This window comes from Taeniopygia guttata, chromosome 22 (genome assembly GCF_048771995.1).
Source record: "Taeniopygia guttata chromosome 22, bTaeGut7.mat, whole genome shotgun sequence".
Lineage (NCBI taxonomy): Eukaryota > Metazoa > Chordata > Aves > Passeriformes > Estrildidae > Taeniopygia > Taeniopygia guttata.
Window position 1 is genome coordinate 4,215,063 of NC_133047.1, and position 12,054 is coordinate 4,227,116.

General features: G+C 46.0%; 1 protein-coding gene across 1 annotated transcript; it reads right to left on the reverse strand.

Moving 5' to 3' along the window:
• Window positions 1-1,346: 1,346 nt before the first annotated feature.
• Window positions 1,347-8,532, reverse strand: BMP10 (bone morphogenetic protein 10). Its single transcript, XM_002196574.7, has 2 exons — window positions 5,810-8,532; window positions 1,347-2,618 (listed from the first exon to the last, which is right to left on the reverse strand). The coding sequence occupies exons 1-2, from the start codon at window positions 6,141-6,143 to the stop codon at window positions 1,675-1,677; spliced, it is 1,278 nt and encodes a 425-aa protein (XP_002196610.2). The 5' UTR covers window positions 6,144-8,532; the 3' UTR covers window positions 1,347-1,674.
• Window positions 8,533-12,054: the final 3,522 nt, after the last annotated feature.

Sequence of the window (12,054 nt, forward strand, 5' to 3'; positions counted from 1 at the left end):
CTGTAAATTGGATGGGACCATACTCCAGAACTCCACTGAAATCACTGCAGTGAGGGAGCAGTTCTGCAAGCAAGGGGGTATTTCAAGTGGAAGTTACAATTATCCAGGGGAGGAAAAAGAAGTCAGCAGCCTCACTCTCTGTGCCACACAACTCAACAGAGAGATTCCATGTAGAGTAGGATCAGTTTTATCCAAGTGGCATTACACACAAGCACAAAAAATAAAACATTCTGTATTCTACATTATATTACAAAGGCAGGCAGTCAATAAATAGGTCAATAAATTATGGGAAGCACAGAAGAGCATGTGTGAAATTGGATGAAATTTGGTTTAGTTGGTGCATGATAAAGTCTTCGGTGTTCATTCCCATGAAGTGTTGGAGTGATTCTTTCAAAGACCCTTATCACTTCCAGGAAAGATAACTTTCCCTTAAAAGTGTAAAACAGATGCAGGGACAGTGCAGTAGGCTCTGGTACAGGCTAAAAGAATCAACATCACTTACACTTTCCCAAGAATCTGACAAATTTGCAGCTTAGTATAAATAAAGTGACGGGTCTATTGTTTCTCAGCCCTGACACCTCCTTATCACCACGATTTGTTGCAGAAGAGTGGTGGAAACATGGCATGTGACTCCATCCGTGGAGCCTGGGGGGAGGAATACCCCTGTGAATGGACAATTCTGCACTTACAGAGGGGAAGATGCTCGTGTCCCACTGGCACCACGGGCTCTGCTGCTCTGCCTGGCACTGCTGGGCCCTTCCAGTTGGATTGTGTAGCTGCATCTCCTGGGATTTACTGGCTGGGAACAGGCACTGCTTCTTAGCTGGTAGGAATTTCAAGGACAATTTTAGCTGGTACCATTCCAAGGGTTCAGGGAATTTATTGCACTTCCTTCTGCCACCTAAAGCTCCGGCCCTTGAGAGCAGCAAAGCCAGGGCTGCCTCAGAGTGATTTCATATTAAACCTGCACAGGGGGAATTTCTCACCTTGGCCCTTGCCTGGCACTGCTCCTGGGCCATCTGCTTTCCTAAGAAGGATGGGAAAGGGAATGGTGCCCTTCTGCTCCAGATGCCAAATCATCCCTGCCAGTTGCCTTTGACTGAAACAGGGAAAGAGTGAAGAAAGTGAAGAAAAAAGGAAAACAAACCACCTTCTTTGTGCCTCAGTGATTCAGGAGCTTGAGAATGATCAGGATGTAAGATCTACAGAGATAAATTAAGAAAAAAATGAGCACGTAAAGATCTTTATGAAGGATTACAGAACACCAAACAATCTAGGTGTGATTGCCCATCATTCTTGTATCTTTAACAGCTCTGGAAAGCCCTGGAGATGCCAATCAACATTGATAAAGTACAAAAATATGCCTTTATTTCCGTGAATTTGGATGTGCTCTTTTGGCACCAAGAGCCCTCCCAAACAATCCATGATCAGCTCCATGCCCTGGCAGGAGGAGAGACTCCGATCTGGACAGCGAAGAGCAGCGAGAAGGAAGCAAAGGAACAAAATATACAATCCCTACACGACGTGCCCATTCCCCGTGGCAGGAAACATACAATTATCTGTACAGGCCTCATTAAATAACCTCATTAAATAGGAAATCCCAAATGTACAAATTTACAGACTGAATCATTAAATACTCCCCCCGTGCCCTCCCCGCCTGCGCGTTCCCTCCTACTATCTGCAGCCACACTCTGACACCACCATGCCCTCGTACTTGAACTTGTAGGTGACCACCCCTGCATCCAAGTAGAGGATAGAGATGGGGTCGAGTTTGGTGGGCACGCAGCAGGCCTTGGAGGCTTTCTGGGGGTTCTTCAGGTGAACCAAAGTCTTGACTATGGCGTGCTTGGTTGGCGTGACGTGCTCTGTCAAGGGGTAGGCGCACACCCCGTGGCACTCGTAAGCTTCGTAGCCTGCGGGGGCGATGATCCAGGAGTCCCAGCCAATCTCCTTGAAGTCGATGTAGAGCGGGGTCTTTTTGCAGTAGTTGCCTTTGGCGTTCCTCCGGATGCGGGCAGTGGAGTCGTAAATGATGTTGGAGCGCATCTGGAGCAGCGCCTCCTCCCCGGGCTGGTCGTGGAAATTGCCAACCTCCAGGTTCTCCAGGCCCAGGAACTGCTCGTGGTCGATCATCTCGTTCAGCTCTTCCTTCTCCTCCTTTTTGTCGTTGCTTTGGTCGTCAGAGTACACAACCAACAGGGGCAGGTGCTTGGCCTCGGAGTTGATGTCGATGTCGAGTTTCCCTTCCCCGTTGTGCTCCTCCCCCTCCCTGCTCTCGATGTGAACTTCCAGCCGGTGCGTGGTCAGCCCTGCCCTGCGCCAGCGCCGGATGGCCTCGGTCACCTCGAAGCTCTCCCACTCGCTGCTCGTGCCATAGATGTGCCTGGAGGCCAGGGCCACCAGCTTCCTCTCTTCCCCAGCCCCCACGTGGATGTTCTCCAGCACTTCGAAGATGGTGACCTTCCTGTCCAGCCCTTCGTAGAGCCTCTGGTCCCGCTCCACCAGGGTGTAGAGCCTCAGCTCGGCCATGGTGATCTCCTCGTGGTGAGGGATGGAAACGTTGAACAGCAGCGGGTATTTCCGAGTTCCCGTCACGCCTATAGGGTGGGAATCCAAGTCTGGAAGGGACAAAAATCAAATGGTTTAGGAGAGTCAATGCATCCACAAACACACGCACTGAGGGGCATCCAGCATGCTGGGATTCACCTGGACAGCTCCAGGAAATTGTTTCTTCAGGACTTCCCACAGCTGTACTTGGAAAAAGGGCCGAGGTTATTTCAGATGTGTAAGGACTACAAGGTCCCAGACATGCTACAGACATGGATTTAGTGATCCTCCTTCTAGCTCCAGGGTTTTCAGGGACTTCCTTGACAACTGGAAGGTTTACATATTAAAAATGTGTAGCCTAATAATGACATAGAACTCACTTCTAGGCTGCTGCACAGCAATTACTTAACAAACAAGGGGAAACATTCATTGGTGCCAACACGAAATGCACAACATATAATCTCTGGGCGACCTGGCAGTCACAGCAGCCCCACCACAGGCCCCGTGGGTTTTGGTGAGCAGCAGCACAGGTGAGAAGGACAATGTCTGGTGGCACACGGTGTCACCTGGGCTGCAGCAACATTCATTTCTTGCCACAGCGCAGGATCTGCTTGCGAGGGTGCGTTTGCTGCAGATTGGGACAGGAGGGGCTGTAACTATAATTAATGCAAAGGCAAACTGTTTGTGACCTATTACTGCCTTCATCTCTGCCCTCCCCAGTTTTTCTGTGTTTGTTAAAAAATGACTCTGATAAAGCCACAAGGCCTGGCCATGCTCCACCAGTGCACTTAGGCAAGTTGAGAACTTCAGCACGTGACTTGTGCTGTTTCACTCCAGTTTGGTGGCTTTGAGGCACCTTCCTTTTTCTTTTCTTTTTTTTTTTTTTTTTTTTCATTTTGCATTTTCATCTCTTCACAAATAAAAAGAGGGGAGATCCTGCTTCCATTTCCCTGTCAGTTGGTGAAGGTGGGAGCAGGACCTGCTGTGCAGAGCCAGGGAAGGAGCAGACCCTGAGCACCTCTCATACAGCCAGGATGTGACTCTGCTCTCCAGCTGGGAAGTCCACAGGGTGCCAGACTTCTTTCCATTTCCAGTACACATCTGGGAGGGTTGGGAAGGGAGATATGGAGTCCATAGGAAAAGAAAAATTTTCCTTAAAACTTTGCTTCAAGTATTAAGCACTGATTACAGCCCAATTTACAGCTAAACTGTTATGGTCCACAGGTTAAAACAAAGCTAATTCCAGCCATGCCACCTGTTATATTTCTATAATAAAGGATTTAATGGATAGCAATGAAACTGGGATTACTGCCAGTTTTCAGCAGGCAGGTGAACAAAACAATTCCATGGCCAGTTTCTCCTTGTCCTCATTGCAAGCAATTAATTTCTCTATCAAAAGAGCTCTGTAACATGAAAGGAATGGTTCTTAATTATCCAGACTTTGAGGACACACAAAAAACATGAACTACACAGTCCTTAAACTGCTTGTATTTGTGAAGCTGTGCTCCCATCAGCAGTCTCACTTTGCATCGTGCTGGTTTGGATTGGAAGAGGCGAGAGAAAATCTGAAATGGCAGGAATTTAAGGTGAGTTTTCCCCATTTGCTGCAGAATTTCTGCAAGAGGCACAGCAAGACAGGAGAGAGCTGCCAACACCACCTGGCAAAGGTCAGTCCATGCCATTTCGGTGCTGCAAACCTGAATTTTGCAGGTGGAATGATTTCAGATTTGCATCACTAAACCACAGGGTGTTTTATTCTTTACCATGCTGTACTTGGCAATCTTTGTGCTTATTTGTTAATGGTTTCTTTTTCAAATAGCACAAAGTGAGAACAACACCTCCCACATGTGTTCCTTCACTCCTGCTGCTGAGCAGAGACAGCACAGCGAGGTGAGCTACTGGCCACCACTGCCTGCAACTGGTTTGCCACCAACCCTCCAACAAATTTCTCCACACTGGGGAAAAGGAGATGTGAAGAAACTTTAAATCACAGTGCAGAGTCTCTTCACACCAGAAATCCACTGCTGGTAAAGGGTGCCTGGGCCTGGCAGGAGGTGGGAGCAGAACAGAGCTTTGGGAGTCTCTCCTGGCATCTCACTGCCCTGCAGAACTCAGGTGACTTCCACTCAGCCTCTCCTCACAGCTCATCATTTTGAAACTGCAAATGTGGAGGAAAAAGCAATGATGTCTTTAACCTCATTAATTAAATGAACAGAGGGGGAGAGAGGCCCCATGGCAGCTTGAACAGCCACATGTGCCCCATGGCAACTGAACATGAATCAAAGCACTTGCTTTTGCCACGTGGATTAATGGATACTTGGAATTGTTTCGTTGAAAAATGTTTCTAGTATAAAAACATTTATTTTTTAATGTGTTGGTGTAGAAAGTAATTGGCAAATTATTGAATATTAGTGCTGAAGCCTTAGCTTGTCCTTGTTGAACTGAGGGGAATGTGGAAGGAAAAACAGAGGAAAGAAGAGAGGGAAATGGCACAAAGGCATTTGCTGAGTTGGTTGGAGCAGGGGGTAAATAATGCCAAGGTAATGTCTTTGATCCTGTGTCAGCCATTCACTTGGGAGTTGGATTTGATGATCCTTTTGCGTCCCTTTCAACTCACAGTATTTTGTGATTCTGTGATAACTAGGTTTCTTCAGGTTTTGTTTGTTTTTATCAGGATATAGTCTGGTACTCCAAAGTAAAACCTTTTGGTTATCCAAAATTCCTCTTCACTTACTTTTGTGTATTTTCTGGACTGTGCATCAATGCCAAAGGAGGAAAACTTTATAAATGCCATGGGGATCAACAGTGAGAAGGCATTAACAGGAAGCTGTACCTGGTTAAGCTCATAATTTAAAAATATTTCACTTGAAAATACACTTTGAACAGTGTGTAAAAATGAGTCTTACCTTAAATTCAAATATTACTTAAGGTATCCATTTAAAAAACCAATCAGCTGATTACAAATGATATTTGTCACTATGGGGATAAAGAAATTTATGAACTGAAATTACACTTGGTGCTGCCCCAATGTTAAAGACACACCTTCCCCCAAATCCCTACAGTCTCCAGAGCGAAGGACAAAGAAATCTCCTACCAGAGCTGGTGTCTGGGCAGCCCTGACACAGCTGCTGGTTTCCGAGGCCATCCTCACCAAAGGCCTTTTCCCCAGCACACTCCATGCTCTGTACCTGCTCAGGACATTTCCCACTGGCTCTAAGGCCGCTCCTTTCTATCCATCCTCCCAGAGGTGAGCAGCTCTTACCTTCATTTTTGAAGCTCCTGATGATGTTTGCAGAAGGCATCGATGTCCTGTCTGTGGCAAACCTGTTGTACAGCTCTAGCATGTACTCTGGCGGGTCCACCTTGGCCGACTCGTGCAGAGGGATGTCGGAGAGGTTCAGTGTCTTCAAGAACTCATTTTTCATGTTCTGGAGCAGCGTGTTGAAATCAACCCCATCTTGCTCGGAGAGGATCTCATCAAAAAGAGGCACGTCTTCCTCCAGGGAAGAGTGCTCCAAGCTCAGGATGGGACTGCAGGCTGCAAGGTGAACCAGGAGGGAGAGGACAGCCCAGAGCTGGAGGATGACAGAATCCATGGCTTCGCCCGAGCCCCAACCGCGCTCAACGAGCTCTGGCTCTGGTGCGGGCTCGGTGGCGGTTTTATCCGCTGGGCTGTGTCACACAGGGATGACAAGTTTGGAAGCTCTTGTCTTGAAACTTGTGATCCGTCCTGTCTGTCTCCCCTTCCCCCTCCCCAAAACCAGGTCTCGGTAATTGGATCTCGCTCTCCTCTATGGCCGCCTTGCCTCTCTTATCTCGGCCAGTGGAAGCTGCTCACCAGATTTGTTGCTATCTCGCCATCCCCTCTCCCTTAATGAGCGTTTTGTAAACATTCTGCGCGGGACTCTCAGAGATAGGACAAGTTTCTCCTCGGAGAGGAGCTGCCCTTCCTTTCTCCCTCCCGGTAGCTGACTTTGCCCGCTGTACGTGAACCGTTTCCATCCGCGCGGGTTTCAGGCGAGCACGAGAATCCCACAGAGCCTCTCTCCAAATGCACCCATTTCACACCAAGGGCAAACCACAGCTCCCTCTGCCCTTTTCAAAGCTATTTTAGAGTCAGGTCTTTACATTAAGAAGGAATTTCTTCGGGAAAAATTCTGTTCTTCTGCAAAGCTTGGGAGAAGAGCTTTGGTGCTACCACCAGGCCCTGGATGCAGAGGAGAAGAGCTCAGGGTGAGCAAGGAGAATCACATCCCCCGAGGAGCAGGGAGCTGGACTTGGTGATCCTCCTGGGTCACTTCCAACTTGAGGTACTCCATGATTCCATGACTGGAGTATTTGCAAACGACTCAGAAAATCTTTATTTCATTCATCTTTCATATGTGACTTGGCAAATCACAGTTATACTTGCTTTAGTCACAGCACTGCTAAATAAAAAATTATTGAAAACACACAAAGGCCAACAGGTGACTGATTTCAGGTTCTCACCAATTCAAACAGCTCAGGGACACAGTTGGAGAATACAGAAATGACTTTGCAAAAACACGTGCTAAAATTAGTGGTGCTTTTTGCATTAGTGTGCAAATTCAACAAAAAGTGAGTAGTGTGCAGGCAAAAATTGGTCTGGTTCATAGATAACAAACAACGTCCACTTCAATCTCCCTGCTCCCCACAGACTTTCCGAAGTGCTCTCGTTTTGGCAGCGTGGCCAGAGCTCAGCGCCTGCCCCCGAGGGGTTCAGCACTCAAGATAAAGAGGCATTTCTGCTCGTGCTGCAGAGCTTTTCCTTGCAAGCACTAAGAACTTTACCCAAGGACTAAATCACTGACCTGCTTGGTTTTCTGGACTCTGCTTTTTGTCTGAGCACATCCATTGACATGCTGCCCCATCTCTGCAATTTTCTTCCTTTGTCATTTGCCCAAATCTATCACAAACAGCCACAACAATGAGAGCCATGCTTAAGGCATGCCTGTTTCAAATTAATCCGCCATGTTTTTATTTAAATATCAATATTTTTGTGAAAATCAAGTGCAGTGTGGCTGTCACAGAGACAGACACTGACATGGCATTTTAAACTCGTTTTATTCAACTTTTCTTCTTCTGAATGTGGGAAACCTGATGCCATTTCCCACCCTGTAGGTATGACTGTGTAAAGCAAAAATCAGTGTGAGCACAGGGATCTCACACCCATTTCCTCACACACAAGTGTCTTCTTGCCTCAGTGGCTCATTAGGAGCACAGTTCCTGCTCAGACATTCCAAGTATTTTTGCATTTCTGCTCTGGTTTTGATAAGCCCTTGAACAATGGCAGAGTGCAGGGGTTGTACACAAAGCAGCTTGTGCTGGGTTTCCTGACTTATTCCATGTAGACCCTGCTGGGGATTTGCCAGATGAGGGATACCCAGAGAGCACATATGGTATAAAAGCAGCTTCCTGTTTTCTTAAGCTGCAGGCTGATGATTTTAACACACTGATAATTACTTTTTTCTGAATTGAATTGTGTAACAGAAGGGCTTTATTTCATGTCACTGAAATGGTTTGTCCTTTTTTCCCCTGATAAGCACTTCAACTTACCTACACAAGAATCCTAGAAAGAAGTTGATTTCCAAAAAATCAGTGCTCAGATCAGTCAGTGCTCAGATTTTTCCGAAAAATCAATTATCTCAGATCACCTGAGGTAGCTGGAGAGGGAACATTGATAAGCATCCCAGCTGAAGCATGATTCAATCTGCAGCACCAAGGACCCCACTGCATCAGCAGCAGGTGCTCATTGGGCAGCCTGGGTTGCAGAGAGGTCACAGAAAGGTCCCTTGGCCAAGGGATGCACAAGATCCTGAGGCTGGGATGCCTCTCTGGCAAGAAGGAATGTGAAGTGGTTTTGAAGCATCTTCACCCTTCCTTAGCCTGTTTTTTGGGAGGAACACTTGCCCTCAGCCAGAGGCTCGGAGCAGCCTTGGAGGGGGAACCTTTCCTGGGAGAAGGTGACCACTGTTTGCTTCAGTGCCCTGGGCTTTCTGGGCATGAATTGTTCCCCAGGGGATAAAAAGTCTGCCTGTGTAAAAATGTTTCTCTGGTTCTTTTTTTTTTAATTATTATTATTTTTTCAATAATTTTGGGTCAAGGCTGCTCCCTAATCAGGGACCTCAGTCACACCACTGCAGGGAAGCAGCAGAGGGATGCAAACGTGCTGTAGCAACCGCAGCATGTGATTTGAGGTTTTCCAAAATACAGGGATGGAATTATTGCAAAAATGCCCCACAAAGGTTCCTGTCAGGAGATAACTGTGGCGTGAGGTAACTGCTGGGTGTGAGATGGGAGATAAAGAGGAGTGTGACACTGACAGTGTGATGAGCTTGCAGTGGAATAACTAAAATTAGTTTCCATTCCTGCATCTGCCCAAGTCCTTATTCCTGTATGCCTTGGTTCATGGCTGCTCTGGATTCCCTGTCCATAAATGGGCTCTTCCCAGGGGCTCAATTCCCATTTCAGATGGCACTGGAAAATGAAAGGATGGTATTTATTGAAAGGGTGGGTGGGGGGTGGGAAACATGGCAGTGCATTATAGCCGGTGTGATCAAGAAAAAAAATCAGAGAGAAGAAGGAAAGGGAGAAGGCTGGGCAGCCACAAGGACAGGGAATTCCTAAAACTGAGGGGCAGCAGCTCCTGACCCAGGGAATTCCTTAACCTGTGTGAGAGCAGCTCCTGACCCAGGGAATTTCTTAATTTGTGTGAGAGCAGCTCCTGACCCAGGGAATTCCTTAACCTGGGTGCCACCAGCTCCTCCTGACCTGGAGCACCACTGACTTCATGTGGGGAGCCCAGGGCTCCTCTCCCTCAGCCATTCCCAGGCGAGTGAGAAGGATGGGGACCCCACAAACCAGCAGGACACACAAACTACCTGCAGTGTCTCTGGAAATTCCCTTTTCCTCCTCCTTCCATCCTGCTGGGGTGGCAGAAGCTCCAGGGCAGGACTCCATCCCCGTGCATTTGCTCCAGAGCAACCTGGGCTGGTCGCAGGTCAGCAGCCACGTGGCAGCACAGGGAAGTGAGGAGAAGCTGTGAGAAGCCAGTGCAAAGCCTGAGGAACTGAAACAGAAAGAAAAGAGCTGGAAAAAATAGCTGGACATGGCCTTGATGTCAGTGTCCTGTCAGTCACGTGCAGCAAAGGCCCTACAAGCTCCTCCAGCAGATATTTGGAGGAGATGCCATTGCTGGCTTTGCACTCAACTGGGAAATCTGTAGCAAGTTCTCTGCCCAGCCCATTTAAATAATATAATTTATCATTATGTCATTTACAGGATGAGAAATGCCTCAAGATCTCTTGATTTGTCTCCCTTCCAGTGAGCTTGGTACATGCCTTGGTAAATATGGATGCAGTCTCTAATACCATTAAAAAATTAGTACCTGTTATGGTCACACAATTTATCCATTCAGTCCCCAGTTAATTGAAACCTGGTGAGACATGGTCAAAAATAAATCAATTCCTCTTGGATATCTTCACACAGAGAGTGAGAGCAGTGCTAATGAACAGAGAGGAGCTGCTGTTTAATCCCAGGGGTTTGGACTCTGCAGGCTTCTTATCACACTCCCTTCACAGAACAGTTTGACAGAAAAAGGTCAAGAGAAAGTTTTAATTTTACATTTTTGAAATTCTTTCTCTCATCATGCAGTTGTTTTGTCGTGCTTTGGTATTCATGTGGGTGTTAAACTTCAGGAAACTCTCTGAGCAGCTCAGTGACACTGACAAAAACAAGATTGCAGAACAAAACCTTTCAGAAGCCTCCTGGACTTGTCCCCTGTCCTTGTCAGCTCCATGTCCAAGCAGGTTTTTTGAGGGATACCATTCTCTTCCTTAATCATTTAAAAGCTTTCACAACCCTAAATGAACAAAGTTCTTGGAAATAATCACTAAATTTTGTCCTTGGGTTTGAGAACTGAGGAGTCCTAGTCTTCAACAATGGGGAAAAAAACAGACTCAGGTCAGCAGAAATTATTTTGCTGACAATTTTGATTAATAACATGGAATTATTAAACTGACAAGTTGAGTGTTAAGCAGAGATGGAATATTTTCTGGCAGTGTTAGCTGATATCTCAGCATGAGATATTAATGACTAAGTCAACAGCTTGTAATCACATCAGCAAAACATGAGGAAAAATTAGACAAGCATGTCTAATATTTGCTCTGTTTATTTAATGTTAGGGTTGGAATCAGAAAGGGAAAGCAAATTGTACATAGCAGCAGAGAAGACTGATTCATTAAAAAATACCTTTTTAAGTTTAGCCTTAAAAATTCAAAGATGAAAGTGTACTATATTCTACTTTTTGTAACTCAATGACTGGAATTATACTGGGTAAATTAAGGTGGTCAGAGGCCTCTCTCTGCTTTGATTGCCATGCAGCTGAATATCATATTTTGTCTTTTCCATCCTTTTGTTTAAGACAAATTGGCTCAAACACCTCACTAATTTTGACTTCAATTGCAGCAAAAGTTACAAATATGTTCTGCTCCCCTTGGCTTGGTTTCTCCAGATTTTGGTTGGGATGCTCAGAGTAGCTGTGCTTTGGTCAGCTGAGGTCCCCTTGAGTAGGTCTGAATCACCATCCTCTCCTGGCACACACCCTCAGAAAATTAAATAAAGTGGGAACTGCCTCTTGGTGAGCTGCAAAAAGGGCAGAGAAAAGGACCGGCAGGAGTGAGAGACACACAAACCCAGCAGAGGATGTGGCCATGCAAAGGCAGTGGCTCATTATATAACAGAATATATAAAAGTATATAAATATATTTATATACTTAAAATTATATTATATAGTATATTTATATTTTAATATTTTATAAAAATATCTAAATATATTAGAGAGAAAAATTAAAATAATTAAGAAATTAAAAAATCGTTCAGTTAATCACTAAATGGGGCATAATTACAAGTGAAAATAAACATCCCACTGGACTGTAAACCTGAAAGAATGAATTCCAGTGCTTTGTATCCCAACTCAGTTTTTCCTTCCTGGGGAGCAGGGTGACAGGGTTAAATCTGTTTGATTTTTGAGCCGCGGTTGGCTCGCAGTCGGTGTTTTTAGCAGCACATCTCACTGTCCGGTCCCGACTGCCGAGGCTGCTGTCACCATTTGCCATCTAGTGGACAATGGAAATCTCCCTCCGTGCTTGCCTCCAGTAGTAAGAAATAAATGCACCAGGACTGGGGTGTGTTCCTTGGAAATCTGGCCTGCCTCACAGGCCAAGAGGTTCACTTCTTTTAAATAAGCAGTGGTGCCTGATGATTTACGAGCTGAGTGTTTAAAATCGGGCACCTCAACTGAAGCTGGAGTGAGGAATTTGTCCTCTTTTCCTCTCACACGTGGATCTTGCTGTGTTTGACCACAGCAATTTGTGGTGGTTACAGATAAACACTCCAGAGGCAGATTTTGGTCTTCCAAAATGGATGATTTTTTCCCCCTCTCCTTATTGTGCATCGTTAGCACAAAAAAAAAAGGTGAGAAGACTCAGC

Bases quoted from the DNA above. Each gene is read 5' to 3' on its own strand.
- BMP10 (XM_002196574.7), bottom strand. From the start codon at position 6,143: ATGGATTCTGTCATCCTCCAGCTCTGGGCTGTCCTCTCCCTCCTGGTT. The intron at 2,619-5,809 runs GTAAGAGCTGCT...TGTCCCTTCCAG, and splicing joins CAGGAGCTTCAAAAATGAAG to ACTTGGATTCCCACCCTATA.